The sequence below is a fragment of the Tursiops truncatus genome, chromosome X (assembly GCF_011762595.2).
Source record: "Tursiops truncatus isolate mTurTru1 chromosome X, mTurTru1.mat.Y, whole genome shotgun sequence".
NCBI lineage: Eukaryota > Metazoa > Chordata > Mammalia > Artiodactyla > Delphinidae > Tursiops > Tursiops truncatus.
In genome coordinates, this window is record NC_047055.1 from 65611654 (window position 1) to 65632718 (window position 21065).

Sequence of the window (21065 nt, forward strand, 5' to 3'; positions counted from 1 at the left end):
CTAAGAATGCTGTCCTTCAGAGAACAAAAAAATTCTGATTGTATCCTCTTGTTTTAATTTTTTCATATTGAGGTACTATTAATGGGCTGCATTGATTTATCCATAGTCTTGACCTTGTTCAGCTACAGTATGAATTCATGTGATAGCTGGCTTTGTGGTTGGATTGCTGTGAATTCTAGGAATGAGTGCGATAATCATTATGCTGGTTTGCTGTGCTCTTTCATTTCTAAAGTACAGCGCTTTTGCTGTTTGGTAATCTGTTGATGAAACAAGATGTAGAATGACATTGTCCATTCTTATTTTTAGATTTTGGTTACCAGGAATATTGTGTGCCATTGGTTGACATGTAGCGTCTTTTCCTCTGGTTCCATTCTCTAATTGAAAATTAAGGATACTGAGTGACTTGATGATAATTTTTTTGTACATCTGGTTCATTTCCAAAGGAAGGTTATGGCAAAAAGTAGAAACCGTACCCTCTTGGTACCTATATTCTAGAGTCAAGTTTGTTTTAAGATTATTTAAAACAACCCTCTCCACCAAAACAACCAAAATCCCACACACAATGTCTAGTTGCAGTATGCCTGTTAATTTCATTTCTTTTTCGTTCACTAAATATCTTGGGATCTTCCTAACCAAACGTAGAAAAATGGTACAGAGGGGCCACTGGGTTTGGAGCCCAGCACCCTGCTTGAATCAGGGTGGTATCTGGCCCATGAAGGCCTGACTGAGATGTTACCTGTTTCCTAATTTTTTTTTTTTTTTTTGCGGTATGCGGGCCTCTCACTGTTGTGGCCTCTCCCTTTGCGGAGCACAGGCTCCGGACGTACAGGCTCAGTGGCCATGGCTCACGGGCCCAGCCGCTCCGCGGCATGTGGGATCTTCCCGGACTGGGGCACGAACCCGTGTCCCCTGCATCGGCAGGCGGACTCTCAACCACTGTGCCACCAGGGAAGCCCCTAATGTTTTAATGTGCATTCTTTTGATGATTAGTGAGGTCGGTGTGCTTTTTCTCCCATTTTTTTTGGTTACACAGTTATATTCCCTTTTTAAAAAAATTTTTGTCTTTTATTCATTTATCTACTGGGAATTTAGTATTGTTATTATTTTTTGGCCATGCCACATGGCATGCAGGATCTTAGTTCGCCCACCAGGGGTCAAACCCGTGCCCTCTGCAGTGGAAGCATGGAGTCCTAACCACTTGACTGCCAGGGAATTCCCAGTATTATTTAGTATAATAAGAATCTTTATCTCTTTATTTTCAGATGAGTTTGCCTATTAAATTTTGGTTATTTTTTTGGAGGTTGCATGCAGAAGTTTTATTTCTTATGTAAAGTTTTATTACTTACATAACATTCTTTTTTTTTTTTTTTTTTTGCGGTACGCGGGCCTCTCATTGTGGCCTCTCCCGTTGCGGAGCACAGGCTCCGGATGCGCAGGCTCAGCGGCCATGGCTCACGGGCCCATCCGCTCCGCGGCATGTGGAATCTTCCCGGACCGGGGCACCAACCCGTGTCCCCTGCATCGGCAGGCGGACTGTCAAACACTGCGTCACCAGGGAAGCCCTACTTACATACATTCTTGAATTCCTTTCTCTATTTTGCATTTTCCGTTGAGGTGAAATTCACATAAAATAAAATTAACCATTTAAACCATTTTAGTATATAATTTAGTTTTTAAAGTTTTTACTAAATTCACAACATTGTACAATTGTCACCACTTTCTAATTCTAGAATATTTTTATTGCACCCAAAAGATAACTTATACCACCCAATTTCCCCCTTCCTTTATCCCCTGGCACCCACTAATCTACTTTCTGCCTCTGTGGATTTGCCTACTTGGACATTTTACATATATAAATGGAATCATCCAATATGTAGGAATTTGTGTCTGCATTTTTTTTTTCAGTATGCAAGCCTCTCACTGTTGTGGCCTCTCCCGTTGCGGAGTACAGGCTCCAGACGCACAGGCTCAGTGGCCATGGCTCACGGGCCCAGCTGCTTTGCGGCATGTGGGATCTTCCTGGACCGGGGCACGAACCCCTGTCCCCTGCATCGGCAGGCGGACTCTCAACCACTGTGCCACCAGGGAAGCCCTGTGTCTGCATTGTTTAGCACAAAGTTTACAATGTTCATCCGTGCTTAGTATAGATGAATATTTCATTCCTTTTAATTGGGGTATAATATCCCATTGTCTCTTCATCAGTTGATGGATATTTGGGTACTTTTCACTTTTTGGCTGTTATGAATATTGCTGCTATGAACTTTTGTGTTTAGTTTTTTGAGTGTGGGCATATGTTTTCATTCTCTTGGGTATATATCTAGGAGTCGAATTGCTGGGTTATTTGGTAACTCTGTGTTTAACTTTTTGAATTACTACTAAAATGTTTTTCATACTGACTCCCATTTTACATTCCCACCAGCAGCGTACGTAAGTTCCAATTTCTTTCCATCCTTGCCAACCCTTATTTTTAAAAAAATTATTATCATATCCATTCTAAAGAGTGTAAAATAGTATCTCATTGTGGTTTTGATTTATATTTTGCTCTAATGATTAATAATCTTGAGCATTTTTTCATGTGATTCCTATTTGTGTATATTCTTAGAATTGTATATCTAACTTCTGTTTTTTATCGAGGTATAGTTGACTTACAAAGTTGTGTTGATTTCTGCTGCACAGCAAAGTGATTCAGTTATAAATATATATACATTCTTTTTTAAAAATATTCTTTTCCATTATGGTCTATCATAGGATATTGAATATAGTTCTCTGTGCTATATAGTAGGACCTTGTTATTTATTCATTCTATATATAAAGTCTTACATCTGCTACCCCCAACCTCCCATGCTATCCCTCCCCCAACCCCCTCCCCCTTGACAACCACCAGTCTGCTCTCTATGTCTATGATTCTGTTTTTGTTTCATACATAGGTTCATTTATGTCATATTTTAGATTCCACATATGTGATATCATGTGGTATTTGTCTTTCTCTTCCTGAGTTACTTCACTTAGTATGGTGATCTATAGTTGCATGCGTGTTGCTGCAAATGGCATGATTTTGTTCTTTTTATGGCTAAGTAGTATTTCATTGTATATATGTACCACATCTTCTTTATCCATTCATCTGTCAGTGGACATTTAGGTTGTTTCCATGTTTTGGCTATTCTGAATAGTGCTGCTATGAACATAGGGGTGCATGTATCTTTTTGAATTATAGTTTTGTCTGGATATATGCCCAAGAGTAGGATTGCTGGATCATATGGTAATTCTGTTTTGGCTTTCTGAGGAACCTCCATACTGTTTTCCACAGTGGCTACACCAACTTATATTCCTACCAACAGTGTAGGAGGGTTCCCTTTTCTCCACACCCTCTCCATCATTTGTTATTTGTAGACTTTTTAATGGTGGCCATGCTGACTGGTATGAGGTGGTACTGCATTGTAGTTTTGATTTACATTTCTCTAATAATTAGCGATGTTGAGCATCTTTTCATGTGCCTGCTGGCCATCTGTATGTCTTCTTTAGAGAAATGTCTATTTAGGTCTTCTGCCCGTTTTTCAGTTGGGTTGTTTGGTGTTTTGTTGTTGAGTTATTGTATATCTAAGTTGTTTAAAACCCATTTCAAATTGGATTTGCCGTTTTACTGTTTAATTGTAAGAATTCTTTACATTATTAAAAGGGTATATATTTTATAAAAGGATTATTTTATTATTTTTTATTATTTTTTATTTTTTTGTGGTACACGGGCCTCTCACTGTTGTGGCCTCCCCCGTTGCGGAGCACAGGCTCCGGACGCACAGGCTCAGCGGCCGTGGCTCACGGGCCCAGCTGCTCTGCGGCATGTGGGATCTTCCCGGACCGGGGCACGAACCCGTGTCCCCTGCATCGGCAGGCGGACTCTCAACCACTGTGCCATCAGGGAAGCCCTATAAAAGGATTATTAATGCTTTTTCAGATATGTGATTTGAAAATAGTTGTCAGCAGCTATGTGGGTTGTCTCTTCACTTTCTTGATGGTATCTTTTCATACACAGAAGTTTTGAATTCCAATGAAATAAGTTTTATCTGTTTTCTTTCTTGCTTTTCAGTTTAGGAAATCTTTTATTAGAAATGGGGTATATGTTTATTTTCTGCATTTTAAACTTTTAAGTTTTTTTTTTTTTTGCAGTACATGGGCCTCTCACTGTTGTGGCCTCTCCTGTTGCGGAGCACAGGCTCCAGACGCGCAGGCTCAGCGGCCATGGCTCATGGGCCCAGCCGCTCCGTGGCATGTGGGATCTTCCCGGACTGGGGCACGAACCCGTGTCTCCTGCATTGGCAGGCGGACTCTCAACCACTGCGCCACCAGGGAAGCCCTAAATTTTAACTTTTTATAGCCCTGTTTGTTGGATTACAGATACACTTATTACATAACTTAATAGGATATGCTGTGATAATTTAGTTATATAAATATTTCCATGGGAATCTGTGAGCTCTTCTAGGTCCTGTTCTATTCATCTTAGTGTTGGTCATTTATACATTTATTCTGTTCTAAGCAGAAAATAGAATAATAAACAAAAGAACTACTGAAGGCTTCCAGAGACTAAGTGCTCAGGAAATATATTTGATACATTACTGGATTATTATTTTAAATGATGTAAAGCAAAATCTCATACTACCAGCATTTTCCTTGAATAGTACTTTTTAATTTTTTAATTTATTTTATTTAAGTATAGTTATTTTACAGTGTTGTGTTAATTTCTGTTGTATAGCAAAGTGATTCAGTTATACACATATGTATATAGATGCATTCTTTTTCGTATTCTTTTCTATTATGGTTTATCACAGTCCTTGAATTATACTTTTTTAAAAAAAATTAATTTTGTATTGGAGCATCGTTGATTAACAATGTGTTAGTTTCAGGTGTACAGCAAAGTGATTCAGGTATACATATATGCATATATATACATTCTTTTTCATATTCTTTTCCATTATGGTTTATCACAGTCCTTGAATTATACTTTGATTGTAGATAAGTGTACAGGTAGATTTTGTTACTCATGTTTTCATATCCTCAGTGAAATAAAGAAAATTCATTTTCTTTCTTATTTTAAGTATGCATTCTTTCAGACCACTTACAGTGTAGATATATTTTCAGTTTGTTAAACTTTATATTTAATTTAATATATGACCTGGTAAGTTAGGATATTCTTAAAATTTTTATTTTGACAGTGAAAGCAAGTTGAATACATTGGTGCAGAAGCTTCATGACTTTCTGGCACACTCATCAGAAGAATCTGAAGAAACAAGTTCTCCTCCAAGACTTGTGATGAACCAAAGCACAGGTAAATTGAAAAAGGATGTGTAACATCTTCTAGTCTATTTTCCATTTATTTTTGAGCAGGTGCAGTTATTAAAGTCTTTAATAGCCCCTGTGTATCTAGTAGTTAGATAATATCTGATACTTGAGATTTTAATTCAGATAAGTAAAAAGTATAAGGTTTTATGGTTATAGGTGCTTAGAGAAGCATATACTTAGGGTTTTGTGTGTAATAGAAATGCTTTATAGAGGTGGGTGATGAGGTTATCTGTTTAAAATAGATAGTATTAGAAGTTGTAGGAATAGTACAGAAATATATTATCCTAGAAGTTATGCATGTATTACGAGTTACATTTTTATATTGTTTGATAACTTCTTTGAGTAGATTTGGTACATAAATTTGTTTTTAATAAAAAACAACATCTCCTCTCTACCTCCATTTTTCCTTTTTAAAAGTATCTTGTATCATATATGATGATTACCATCATTTGTTTTGAGGTTTTTAAGGGTAGCCACATATATAAGAGGTGAATACACACACACACACGCACACACGCACACACGCACACACACGTACTTGCACACAAACACAATATGTACAAAAAGGGTGAAGAGTGGTAGATCACAGTGAAAAGTTCAGCCATATGTGTAATTAGAGTACCAGAAGGAGAAAAGAGAGAATGGGTCAGAAGCTGAATTTGATGAGATATTCACTGAGCATTTTCTTTTTTTTGTTTAAAGATTTATTTATTTATTTTATTTATTTTTGGCTGTGTCGGGACTTAGTTGTGGTGTGCCGTCTCTTTCATTGTGGTGCTCAGGCTTCTTTCTAGCTGTGGCGTGAGGATTTTCTCTTCTCTAGTTGTGGCGCGCAGACTCCAGGGCTCTGTAGTTTGCAGCATGCAGGCTCTCTTGTTGAGGTGCGCAGGTTCTCTTGTTGAGGTGCGCAAGCTCAGTAGTTGTGGCGCACAGGCTTAGTTGCCCCATGGCATGTGGGATCTTAGCTCCCTTACCAGGGATCGAACCTGCATCCCCTGCATTGTAAAGCGGGTTCTTTACCAGCGGACCACCAGAGAAGTCCCTCGCTGAGCATTTTATAAAAGTGAAGAAAGACATCAAGCTGTAGATTCATGAAACACTATGAACCCCACGCAGGATAAATAGAAAACTACAACTATGAATATCATAATTAAACTCCTAAAGAACGAAAACAAAGAGAACAATCATAGGAGCAGCCAGAGGAAAAATGTCTTTGCTTTTTGAATGTTGAATGTTCTGAACAACAGTAACACTGATAGCTCATTTGACGACAGGAATTTTAGAAGCTGGATGATGAAGAAATGATTTATTTAAAGTGAGAAATGAAAATAATTGCCAGAGTCAAAGTTTTCTCAGTGAAAACATCTTTGAAAAGTGAAGGTGGAGTAAAGATAAAAAGTGAGAACTTGATGTCAGCACACCGACACTAGAGGAAATAGTAAAGGGTTTTCTTAAATGAGAAGGAAAATAATTCGAAATGGTGACACCAAAACACAGGAAGTTACAAATAACAATGGGAGGGATAAATAGGTGAATAAAATGAAATATGTACTTTTATCTAATCCACAGTCCGTAGTCTTAATTCATAAATTGCCCCAACAGTGTTTTCATAGGTAACTTCTCGCCCCGCAAGTCCAGGATCCAGTTGAAGATGCCACATTGTAAATAGTTATTTGGTCTTTAGCCTTTTCATATCTGAAACAAGCTGGAAGCATAACATTTATCAAATGTACAGATATATTATTTTGGTGGTTGTCCCTCAATGTGGATTTGTCTGATTAGTTATAATTAGATTGGAATTTTTAATTTTTGGCAGGATTGCCATGTAAGTGGCATTATGTTCTTGTCCATACATCATATCACAAGGTACGTGATGTAATCTCCCCGTTTATTGGTGATGTTAACTTAGGTTACTTGGTTATGGTTGTTTTTCTAGGTTAAGCCACTGTAAAGGTATGATTTATTCCTTTGTAACTAATTTGTTGAAGATTACTTTGAAATTAACTTAGGTTTTTTTTTTTTGTTTTTTTTTTTTTTTTTTTTTGTGGCACGCAGGCCTCTCACTGCTGTGGCCTCTCCCGTTGCGGAGCACAGGCTCCGGATGCGCAGGCTCAGCGGCCATGGCTCACAGGCCCAGCCACTCCGTGGCATGTGGGATCCTCCCAGACCGGGGCACAAACCCGTGTCCCCTGCATCGGCAGGCAGACCCTCAACCACTGCGCCACCAGGGAAGCCCCCTTAGGTATTCTTTTCATCATCGGAAGTGAGCTTTTATGGTTTCTTACTGCAAATTACCACAAACTTGGCATCTTAAAACAACCCGGATTATTTATTTATTTATGGCTGCATTGGGTCTTCGTTGCTCCACGTGGGCTTTCTCCAGTTGTGGCAAGCAGGGTCTACTCTTCGTTGTGGTGTGCAGGCTTCTCATTGCAGTGGCTTCCCTTGTTGCGGAGCACAGACTCTAGGACTCTAGGTGTGCGGACTTCACTAGTTGTGGCATGTGGGCTCAGTTGTTGTGGCTTGCGGACTCTAGAGCGCAGGTTGAGTAGTTGTGGCACATGGGCTTAGTTGCTCTGCAGCATGTGGGGTCTTCCTGGAACAGGGATCAAACCTGCATCCTCCACATTGGCAGGTGGATTCTTAACCACTGCACCACCAGGGAAGTCCCAACCCAAATTTATTATCTCATAGTTCTGTAGGTTTGGAGTCTAGGTGGATTTTGATGAGCTCTGCTAAGGGAATCACAAGGTCTAAGTCAAAGTGACAGTAAGACTATGTTCCTTTCTGGAGACTCTGTGGAAAAATCCATTTCCATGCTCATTCAGGTTGTTGGCAGAATTCAGTTCATTGTGGTTGTAGGCCTGAGGTCCCCATTTCTTGCTGACTATTGGCCAGGATCCTCTCAGCTCCTTAATTTCCTCTCACATGGCCCCCACCATCTACAAAGACATCAAAAACATGTGTCTTCCTCATGCTTTGAATTTCTCTGACTTATCCTTTTGCTTCTCTGCACCTTCTGCATGAGCTGGAGTCATTTTTCTACTTTAAAGGTCTCATGTGATTAGACTAGACCCCCTCCTTCTCACCACTTCCCAGTGAGCTCCCATTTTTAAGGTCAACTGTGCCATTTTACATAGCAGAACCATGGGAGTGTTATTTCCTCACGTTCACAGGTTCTGAAGATTCGGGATCATGAAATCTTGGGGACCATTCCTAGAAATTCTGCCTACACCACATCCATTCACGATTCTTGTGGCTCAATGATATGTTACTATGGTGGGTTCAAAATCATGATGTTCTGATCTATCATTCCTCCTATGTTTTAGTTGGCATATTACTATAAGGGAGAAGTTTACATTTCTATGCTCTGTATTCATTTGTTTATATTAGTATATACTAATTTTTTTCTTTTTCCATGAACATTTTCTTACTGTCATTATTTTAATATCCAAATTGTACCAGTATTGGCTAGTGGGAACCCCTTTTGTATGGCTCCTGCAGACCTTTTCACAAGTCTTCATCAACCTTGAGCACTTTCTTACTTTCTGCTCTCACAAGATGTTCATTATTTACTTTGCACTGTCCCTTCCCCAGCCATGGAATCAGTTATTTCTCCAAGGAGTTCTGATTCCTTTTAGAGGGATATGGTATTTAGAAAGCAATATCTGGGTGTATGATGTGCTCATTGCCGCCAGGATGTCTGCTTCCAGGCCCTTTAGCAGAGAAAGCCAGTATATGTGTTATGTTTTCATGCACTGATATTGATACTTTTAATTTTACTTTGGACTACAGACATCATTCTAGTCTTCCTCTTTTTGTATTTTAACTTCTTACTGCAACAGAAAGATGGCTCCCATTATCCTCAGTTTATGTACTCAGTTGATCAGTCTTCATTGTATCCACGTGGTTTCAAATTTGCAAACCAAATCATCACAATAAAGAAACCTAACTAGTGTTAAATATTTGTTTAAAGTTCCTTTTGTCTTTAGAATGAAATCATAGCGTCACAGTTCTATATTCAGTAGTTAGTTGGGGAGTTCTGCTTCTGGTAGTGGCAGAGTAGCTCTTTATGGATAAACAGATATCTCTCACAGATACCAATTATTAATTCTGGCCAAAATACTGAACACAATGATGTGAGGAAACTGAACAGTGACACAAAGTGGACACAAATTGGAGTAGGGTCAACCCATGGAAGAAAGAAGTATTAATGGCTGAACTCCCAATTGTTAAGCCTTTTTTCCTTAGGAAAGGTGCCAGTTAGCTCCATCAGTGGAATTTAAGACTTGGATAGCTCTGTCCTTCTGGATATGCTGTTTGAGCTTGCAACCCCACTACTTCTGATAGCCTTCTTGCGACTAAGGTTGAACCAGCATAAAACTCAGCATTTGGTCCAAGGTGGTGGTGTAGGAAGACCCTGATCTCACCCCTCCCCACAGACACACCGAATTTACAGCTACGTAAAGAGTGATGCCTCTTGCAGAAGAACTGAGGTCTGATTAAACAGCTTCTCCACAACAAATGATACAAGGACCACATAGAGATTGGTAGGAGACACAGAGAGAGAGTATTGATGGGAGCCCCACTTCAGTGTGGTGTACTGCCGTGGCGAGGGATATCACTAAGGGGCCTGTGTACAGACCTGCCTCCCCTGGGGCACAGAGAAAAAACAGTGGTTTAAAGGAGATCTAGACTGTACATGAAGGAAATCCACTTACTAACCCTAGAGTGTCTGCTAAATGGGCAGGGAACTGCTGGAACTATCTCCAATGTTGAAGGTGCTAGAGAGCACCATTTTTTGTGTTCCTCCTTTACCTTGATAGCGCAAGTGGGAACATAGTCCACGTTCTCTAGCTGGCCTTCCAAGGCCACCTCAGCATACCTCTGGCCCACACAAGCTATAGGCGTCCTACCAAGGCAGCCTGAGTATACAGTGCCCCAGGACCCCCTGGCTCATGACTTATTAGGCTCCAGCTGGCTTGCCAAAGCTGCCTGGCACACACAGACTACACAGGGGATGCTCTTAACTGAGGTTATGCCTTCAAGACCGGGAGAGGTACCTGTTTTGCCTGATGTATAGAAAGAAACACAAAGTCAAACAAAATGGGGACAGAGGAATATGTTCCAAGTGAAAGAACAAGGTAAAACTGCAGAAAAAAATCTTAATGAAATGGAGATAAGTAATTTACCTGATAAAGAATTCAAAGAAATGGTCATAAAGATGCTTACCAAACTAGGTAGAAGAATGGAGGAACACAGTGAGAACTTCAGCAAAGAGAAAATATAAAAAAGAAACTGTCAGAACTGAAGAACACAATATTGGAAAATACAGTAGAGGAAATTATAGTTGATACAGTAGAACACATCAGTGATTTGGAAGACAGAATAGTGGAAACCACCCAATCAGAACAGAAAAAAAGAAGAATTTTAGAAAGTGAGAGTTTAAGGGATCTCTGGGGGGCTTCCCTGGTGGCGCAGTGGTTGAGAGTCTGCCTGCCGATGCAGGGGACGCGGGTTTGTGCCCCGGTCTGGGAGGATCCCACATGCCGCGGAGCGGCTGGGCCCGTGAGCCATGGCCACTGAGCCTGTGCGTCCAGAGCCTGTGTTCCACAACGGGAGAGGCCACAACAGTGAGAGGCCCGCATACTGCAAAAAAAAAAAACAAGGGACATCAGGAGTACTAACATTCTCATAGTAGGGGTAGGGGTCTCAGATGGAGAAGAGAGAGAGAAAGGGACAAAAAATTTACTTAAAGAAATAATGTCTGAAAACTTCCCTAGTCTGGGAGAGGAAACAGACATCTAGGTACAAGAATCACAGAGTTCCAAACAAGGTGAACCCAAGGAGATCCACACCAAACATGTAAGTAAAATGGCAAAAGGTAAAGTGAGAATTTTATGGGCAGCAGGAGAAAAACCACTAATCATATACAAGGAAAATCCCATAAAATTATTAGCTTATTTTTCAGCAGAAACTCTGCAAGCCAGAAGGGGGGGGTGGCATGATATATTTAAAGTACTGAAAGTAAAAAAACTTCCAACCAAGAATACTCTACCTGGCAAGGTTATCATTCAGAATTGAAGGAGAGATGGAGTTTCCCAGACAAGCAAAACCTAAAGGAGTTCAGCACCACTAAAATGGCCTTACAAGAAATGTTAAAACGTATTCTTAGGTGGAAAAGAAAAGGCAATAGTTAGAAATAAGAAAATATATGAAAGAAAAAAATCTCACTGGTAAAGGTAAATATATAGTAAATCAGCCACTTACAAAGCTAGTAGGAAGGTTAAAAGACAAAAAGTAGTAAAATCAACTATAACTACAATAAGTAGCTAAGGGATACACAAAGTATAAAGTTGTAAAATATCATGTCAGAAACAAAATGTTGGGGGGGTAGTAAAAATGTAGTACTTTCAGAATATATTTGAACTTAAGCAACTGTCAGCCTAAATTAAATCAGTGTGTGTGTGTGTATGTGTGCGCACGTATCAACCTGATGGTAGCTGCAAACCCAAAACCTGCAATAGATAAACAAAAAATAAAGGAGCCCAAACATAAAGAAAATCATCAAACTACAAGGGAAGAGACTTCCCTGGTGGTCCAGTGTTTAAGAATCTGCCTTCCAACGCAGGGGACGTGGGTTTGATCCCTGGTCAGGGAACTAAGATGCCACATGCCACGGGGCAGCTAAGTCTGCGTGCTGCAACTACTGAGCCTGTGTGCCGCAACTAGAGAGCCCACACGCCACAACTAGAGAGAAGCCTGTGCGCCGCAGCTAAGACCCAAGGCAGCCAAAAAATAAATTAATAAAATATTTTAAAAAAAACTACAAGGGAAGAAACCAAGAGAAGAAAGGAATAGAGAGTAACTATAAAAACAAGCAGAAAATAATTAACAAAATGGCAATAGGTAAATCCTTATCAATAACCACTTTAAATATAAATTGACTAAATGCTCCAATCAAAATAGAGATGGCTGAATGGATTAAAAAGCAAGACCCATTTATATGCTGCCTACAAGAGACTCACTTCAGATCTAAAGACAAACAGAGTTGATACTGAAGGGATTGAAAAAGGTATTCAATGCAAAAGGAAACGAAAAGAAAGCAGGGGTACTAAACAAAATGCTACAAAACCAATGCATCAACGAAGAAATCAAAGAGGAAATTAAAAAATACCTTGAGACACATGAAAATGGAAACACAACTTTCCAGAATCTATGGGATGCAGCAAAAGCAGTTCCAAGAGGGAAGATTATAGTGATACAGGCCAACTTCAAGAAAAAAGAAAAATCTCAAATTAAAAAAAATGTAGCTTTACATTTAAAGGGACTAGAAAAAGAAGACCAGAACAAGTCCTGACTTAGTAAAAGGAAAGAAATAATAAAGGTCAGATTGGAAATAATGCACCTGATAGCTCGTCTTCTTCCTCTTAACAGGGTCTTTTGCAGAGTGAAAGTTTTAAATTTTGAGGAAGTCTAATTTATAGATTTCCTTTTGAGGATCATGCTTTTCTTACATATAAAGGAGCTAGAAAAAGAAGAGCAAACAAAACCCGAAGTTAGTAGAAGGAAATAAACCATAAAGATCAGGGCAGAAATAAATGAAATAGAGACTAAAAAATAATAGAAAAGATCAATGAAACTACGAACTAGTTTTCTTTTTGAAAATGTAAACAAAATTGAAAAATCTTAAGTCAGACTCATCGTGAAAAAAAGAGAGTCCAAATAAATAAAATGAGAAAGGAAAGAGGAAAAGTAACAACTTAAACCACATCAATGCAATGAATCCTAAGAGACTATTGTGCCAACAAATTGGACAACATCAAAGAAGTGGATAAATTCCTAGAAACTTAACAATTTTCAAGACTGAATCATGGAGAAATACAAAATCTAAACAGACTGATTACTAATGAAATTCAATTAGTGATCAAAAAACTTCCAACAAACAAAAGTTGAAGAGCAGTTGGCTTCATAGGTGAATTCTATCAAACATTTAAAGAAAAATTAATAGTTATCAATATTGTAATAACTTGGTATGGTGACAGATGATAACTAGACTTGTAGGGGTGGTCATTTTATAACGTATAAAATATTGAATCACTATGTTGTGCACCTAAAACTAATATATTAAGTTAATTATTTTTCAATTAAAAGAGTTGAATGGAAACCTGCATTCTTGATGAGGCATAAAGGAATTTAGGGAGACCACAGTAGGTTTAGTAAAATGAGAGGGGAGATCCCACCTAGAAGAGAGCTACAGTTTGGGAGCTCTGGAACCTGCAAAAACTCTTGCCATATCTGGTTGATTCACAAGTGCAGCCCAGATTCTAGGTAGCCCAGTTAGGGCTAAAAGAACAGAATAAAGCTTTCAGCTGCTTACACTAGAGGGTATATATTTTGGGGTTTGATTTCAGGTAAGTTGACTATCCGCTATTAACAAAAATAACAACTGTAACAGCATGCAGTGTTTTCACTGTATCTTTAAAAATGTCCAGTACCCAATCTGAAATAAAAAGAGGAAATTGTGACTCATGTTCAAAAGGAAAGGCAAGCAGTAGAGACAATCCACATATGTCTCAAATGTTGAAATTAGCAAGCAAGAATATTAAAGCAGCTATTGCAACTATGCTTTAGTATAATAAAGCAAATACATTTATGTTGAATGGACAGGTAAGAAATCTCAGTACAAACATAGAAAATGTAAAAAAGAACCAATTTGAAATTCTAGAACTGAAAAATAAATTTCTGAATAACAAATCATTGTTTGTACTTAACAGGAGATTAGAGATAGCTGTAGTAGTGTCAGTAAATTTGATGATAGTCTAATAGAAATTATCCAAAATGAGAATAGAAAACATTGAAAAATAAAAAGTGTGCAGAACACTTGCTCTTCAGATCCTTTCCCCAATAAATCTGTGTAGTTATCCACCAAATACATGTAAAGAATAGGAATGTTTAATGATAGAGAAAAAAATGTTGATAGAAACTCTCAGTTGGCCCAGTGTTTTGTAGTTAGCCGTATACTAATCTTGCATATACTTTGATACATTTTTACCTTCTTACTTCATTTTTGTGGTGCTATTTTAAATTCCCTGGTTTTTAAATTTCAGATTCCAATTGTTCATTGCAGGAATTCACTTATGTTTTTTATGTCGACCTTGTATCCTGTGAACTTGCTCTAGGTAGCTTCTTTTTCATCTTTTAGATTTATTGGAATTTTCTACCTAATCTGGTTGTCTGCAAATAGGGTCACGTTTATTTCTTCCGTTCCATCTCTTTGCCTTTTAATTCCTTTTCTTGCCTCATTATGCTGGGTAGGACTTTCTGTATTTTCCATTATTATGTTGAAGAAGAATGATGATAGCAGACATCTTGGTGTTTCTGATGTTAGTAGGAAAGCGTTCAGCTCTTTCACCATTAAGTATGATGGTTACTGTATAAGATTTTTGTAAATATTCTGTCAAGTTGAGGAAGTTCCCCTCCCCTAGTTTTCTGAGTTTTTCCCCTAAAGTGGTATTTTTATTGAGATGGATGTAGATTCATATGCAGTTGTAACACACACACAGCTCTTACACACTTTTCCCAGTTTCTCACAATAGCAACATTCTACAGAAGTATAACATATTGTCAGTTAACCACGTTATTGATATCTACCAATCTGATTTAGATTTCCTCAGTTTTACTTGTACTTTTGTGTTTTTGTTAAGTTCTATACAGTTTGATTACCTTGAGTTGATTCATGTATCCACCACCACAGTCAACATGCAGATTCCTTATCTTGCCCTTTTATAATCATGCTCAGCTCCCTACCCCTACTCCTACCTGTGCCTAACACCTGGAAATCACTAATTTGTCCTCCATTTCTAAATTGTTTTTCATTTTAAACATGTTCTATAAATGGAATCCTATAGTATATGACATTTGGGGATTGAGTTTTTTCACTTAGCATAATTCCCTTGGGATTCAGCCAGGTTGTTGCATGTGTCAATAGTTCTCTCCTTTTTATTGCAATGTGTAGTTTTCTATGGTATGGATGTACCACAGTTTAACCATTTACCCATTAAGGGACATCTGGGATGATCCCAGATTTGGGCTGTTACAAATAAAGCTGCTGGTAAACATTAGTGTACAGGTTTTTGTGTCAACATAAGTTTTCATTTCTCTGGGATAAATACCCAGGAGTGCAGTTGGTGTGTCATAGGATGGTTGCATGTTTTTTTTTTTTTTTTAAGGACACTCCTAAATTGTTTTCCAGAGTGGCTATACCATTTTATATTCTCACAGCAATGTATGAAGGATCAATTTCTCTGCATCCTCGCCAGCATTTGGTTTTACCACTATTTTAAAAAAAATTTAGACATTCTGATAGATACCTAATGATATCTCAGTGTGGTTTTAATTTGCATTTCCCTAATGACTACTAAAACTTTTAACACCATTATTGAGATATAATTTACTTACAATACAATTCACCAGTTTAAAGTGTACAATTCAGTAGTTTTTAGTATGTTCACAAATACATGCAGCCGTCACCACAGTAAATTTTATAATGTTATTATCACTTGAAAATGAAACTCTGTACTCTTTAGATATCACCCCCTACCCCCAGCCTTAAGCAACCACTAATCTACTTCCTTGTCTTTATAGATTTCCCTATTTCAGACTTTCTTATGAATGGCATTCTATTACATGTGGTTCTTTGTGACTGGCTTCTTTCACTTAGTATAATGTGTTTAAGGTGTATTTATGTTGTAGTGCATATTAGTACTTCATTTCTTTTTATGACCAAATAACATTTCTTTATATGGATATACCACATTTGTTTGTTGATGGACAATAACATCTTGTTTCTACCTTTTGGCTATTATGAATAATGCTACTATAACATTTGTGAACAAGTTTGTGTGTGGCCATATATTTTCATTTCTCTTAGGAGTGGAATTGCTGAGTTATATGGTAACTCTGTTAAATCCTTTGAGGAAATATCAAACTGTTTCCCAAAGTGGCTACACCATTGCACATTCCCCCCAGCAGTGTATGAGGATTCTGATTTCTCTGCATCCTTGCCAACAGTAGTTGTTATCTGACTTTTTAATTTTAGCCATCGTAGTACATGTGAAGTCGTGTCTTATTATGGTTTTGGTTTTCATTTTGCCTAATGGTTAATGATGTTGAGCATCTCTTCATGTGCTTATTGGTAGTTTGTATATATTCCTTAGAGAATTATCTATTTAGATCCTTTGCTCATTTTTAATTGGGTGTTTGTCTTTTTATCATTGATTTATAAGAATTCTTTATATATTCTAGATTTTTATTATGATAAAACTACACAATATAAAATTCACTATTTTAACCAATTTTAAGTATACAGTTCTATGGCATTAAGTACATTCACACTGTTGTGTAACCATCACTACCATCCATCTCCAGAACTTTTTCGTCTTCTCTACCTGAAACTCTGTACCCATTAAAATCACTAACTTCCCAATCCCCTTTACCCCCAGTCCCTGGCAACCACTATTCTACGTTCTTTCTCTATGAATATGACTACTTTAGGAACCTCATATAAGTGGGGTCATACGGTATTTGTCCTTTTGTGTCTGGCTTATTTTACTTGGCATAATGTCTTCAAGGTTAATCAGTGTTGTAGCATGTATCAAAATTTTCTTCCCTTTTAAGGCTGAATAGCATTCTGTTGTGTATATATATGTATTTCTTTAATTTTCTTGATGATGTCCTTTGAAGCACAAATGTTTTTAGTTTTGATAAAGTCCAGCGTATCTATTTTTATTCTTGTTGCTCATACTTATGGTGTCATGTCTAAGGATCTATTTCTAAATCTGGGGTCACAAAGATTTACCCCAATATTTTCTTGAAAGAGTTTTATAGTTTAGGCTCTTATGTTTAGGTTTTTAATGATGCATTTAGAGTTAATTTTTGTATGTGGTGTAAGGCAGGTCTCCAACTTAACTTTTTGCTTGTGGATACACAGTTGTGCCATACTGTTTGTTGAAAAGATTATTCTCTCCCTTCTGAATGGTCTTGGCATGCTGTTGGAAATCAGTTGACCATAGATATATGGGTTTATTTCTGAACTTTCATTTCTTTTTGACTGATTTTTATATCTGTTCTTTTGCCTGTAGTACACTGTACTGATTATAGTTGTTTTACACTAAGTTTTAGAATCTTGAAGTGCGAGTCTTCCTATTTTGTTTTTCCTTTTGAAGGTTGTTTTGACTATTCTGGGTCCATTTTAATTCTACATGAATTTTAGAATGAGCTTGTCAATTTCTACAAAGAAGTCGAGTGAGATTCTGACAGGGATTGCCTTTTTTTAAAAATTGTAGATCAATTTGTGGAGTATTGCCATCTTAATGTTGTCTTCTATTTCATGACCATGCAGTGTTTTACCACTGATTTAAGTCTTTAATTTCTTTCAATGATGTTTTGTAGTTTTCAGAGTATAAGTTTTTAACTTCTCTTGTTAAATTTATTCCTAAGCATTTTATTCTTTTTGATGGTATTATAAATGGATTGTTTTATTTTCAGATCTTTCTTTGCAAGTGTACAGAAATACAGTTGACTTCTGTATATTGTTCTCACATCCTTCAACCTTTCTGAACTCATTTACTAGTTGTAATATTTTAATGGATTTCTTGAGACTTTCTCTATTCAAGATAATGTCTCCAAAGACAGTTTTACTTCTTCCTTTTCAGTCTGGCTGCCTTTTATTTCTTTTCTCTTGCTTGCTTGCTCTGGCTAGAATCTCCATTACAATGTTAAATGGAAGTGGCAGGAGAGGATTTCCTTCTCGTATTCTGATCTTAGAGCAAAAGCATTCAGTCTTTTACCATTAAGTATGATGTTACCTGTGGGTATTTTGTAGCTTGCTGTGGAAGTTTCCTTTATTAAGAGTTTAAAAAAATAAATTATATTCTTTAGAGCAGTTTTAGGTACACAGAAAAATTGAGTGGAACGTACAGAAATTTCCTATTATGTGTCCACACACATGCACAGCCTCCCCCACAACCACAGTTGTACATCTGTTACAGTTGATGAACCTACAGTGAGTGACAAGTCATTATCATCTAAAACCCATAGCTTGCATTGGATTTCACTCTTGATGTTGTACATTCTAGGGATTTTGACAAATGTGTAATGACATCTATCTATCATTATAGTATCATACAGGTTAGTTTCACTGTGAAACTGTACACCTCAGATTGGGACTTGAACTCAGTCCCACCTCAGATGGGACTAAAACCCAGTTGTGCCTCAGATGGGACTTGAACGTGCAACCTCTGGCTTAGGAGGGGACTCAAACCCTCCCAAGCTGAAACCGCACACCTGGTCTCAGGACTCAGTGAAGCTCAGATTTTTATGTCTCAGCACAGAAGGAATTCAGCGAGAGGCAAAGTGACAGGCAAGAAGTAGATTTATTAATGTAAGATGCATGTGAAGTATACAAGCAGGCAGGCAAGAGGGCTGTGCCCTGAGAACTAAGTTGGCTACATTTTTACAATCAAAGGAAAAGTGGGAAAGGAGAGAAGACCACCTTCTTCCTCTTCCTTTGTAAAGATGTTGCAGGAAAATGGGGTGCAAGAGGATGGTCATGTTCCAGGTCTCGGGTGAGTTCCTGGGATGTGCTGCCAAGTGAAGGTCCCTGGCTTCGTGCAGGAAAGAATTCAAGAGCGAGCCATAGTGAAGTGAAAGTAGGTTTATTGAGCGAGATACACGTTCCGTAGGCAGAATGCGGTTCATCTCAGAAGGTGAGAGAGCAGCCCTGGGAGCTACACAATCCATAAGGTGTGGGCCACCTCAGAAGTAGAGAGGCCCTGGGGTGTGGGGGGTGTTTATTTTTTATGGGTTTGGTAATTTCATAGGCTAATGAGTAAGAGGTTTATTCCAACTATTTTGGGGAAGGGGTGGGGATTTCCAGGAATTGAGTCACTGCCTACTTTTTGGCCTTTTATGATTAGCCTAGGAACTGTCATGGTGCCTTGTGGGTGTGTCATTTAGCATGCTAATGTATTACAGTGAGTGTATAACAAGGCTCAAGGTCTACTGGAAGTCGAATCTTCCACCATCTTGGGCCTACTTGGTTCTAACCAGTTTTTGTCGTATCCTCAATGGCTCTCATTCTTTTAATGGTTGTGCCCTGCCACCCTCCCTCCTGTCTCAAGTGCACTAAAAATCCTCTGTTCCATCTATCCATCCTTCCCCCTGTCCCCGCCCCCAAATCCATGGCAACCATTGATCTTTTTCTGTCTCCGTAGTTTTGTCTTTTCCAGAACGTCATATAGTTGGAATCGTACAGTATGTAATCTTTTCAGATTGGCTTTTTTCACATAGTAATATACAATACATTTAAACTTCCTTCATGTCTTCTCATGGCTTGGTAGCTCATTTCTTTTTAGAGCTGAATATTATTCCATTGATTGGATGTAACACAGTTCATCCAATTCACCTTTTGAAGGATATCTTGGTTGCTTCCAAATTTTGACAATTATGGGAAAAAAGCTACTTACGAAGGTGTTTTCTTTTTTTTTTAAGGTTTTCAAAATAACATTTATTTCTTAAAAGTTAACATGTGCATAATAGGAAACCAAAGAACACAAGAAGCAAAAAACAAAGTCATCCTCCATCACAAGCAGTTTACCATTTGATGTGTCCTTCTAGGTCTCGTTTGTGTATTTAAACACAACTAAGCATCCATTTTTATGTAATTAAGATCATACAGTTATGTATCATGCTTTTTCACACATCATGAATATTTACCATTTCAAAGTCCCAAAGTTATGAGTATTTTGATAACCAAAAATACACTACACCAACTCAATCTGGAAGGAAAAAAAATGTAATCCTTTTTTGGTGACAAAAACTTCAGAAAAGACAAAAATGGCAACAGGCCTCTAGATAAAGATATTGGCAGAGTTATGATTAAAATACTACATTCCCTTAACGTTCAATTAAAAATGAGACATAAAGCAACAGCGTACCCAAAGTATAATGCTTTTAAGAGGATTCATTATCTGATCTAAACTATTAAAGTATTAGCAAGGAGGTATGTTTCCACTGAATTACTTAACAATGTATTCCTATAGTACAGCTAAGAGATGCACACACATCAATGGTTATCATCAAAATATAAAAAGGAACACATCCACGTACTTCCCTCCCTTTTATACTGCCTTCTGCCCCTCTGCTGCCAACCTAATGAACAAGTCCTGGTGTACATTTCTCAGATGGTTTAACAATTCCATGTCCAAGATGCTACTTTTTTACCAATTATAACAAAGATACTTACAAATTGGTTAATTCACTAGCTCTACTTTTTATCATACATTGTCACCTCAGGACTCCTAAAAAGCCTAGATGTTGCAAAATAATGAATGAACCTTGTCCATAGTAAGCATTGGTACTTTACAAAAATGCACATTTAGACCTATGGTTATAACCTAAAACTGTCTTCTAGATATGGAGATACTAGCTAAGAGCCCTTCCCTTCACCCTTCCTCTTACCCCTCCTCCAGCATATCAGCAACTAAGTACAGGACTATATCTAGCTCCAAGAGGTGGATTAACATAGACGCTCCCAGAAGACACAGCCCTTCCTAAAAACCAACAAAAGGGCATTTATTAAGGGGTTATTTTACTACCTCTACTTTTAATATACTTTGGGCATTAGGACTTTCTTATTCTTTGATACACAGCAATATTAACTAAAACAC

The 21065-nt window shown here is 37.9% G+C and overlaps 1 protein-coding gene across 1 annotated transcript in view; it reads left to right on the top strand.

Moving 5' to 3' along the window:
* The window catches only part of ATRX (ATRX chromatin remodeler), a 247901-nt gene that overhangs the window by 47968 nt on the left and 178868 nt on the right, over positions 1-21065 (top strand). The window contains 1 exon segment of the mRNA XM_073799062.1: positions 5208-5320. Coding sequence (XP_073655163.1) covers positions 5208-5320 — 113 coding nt within the window.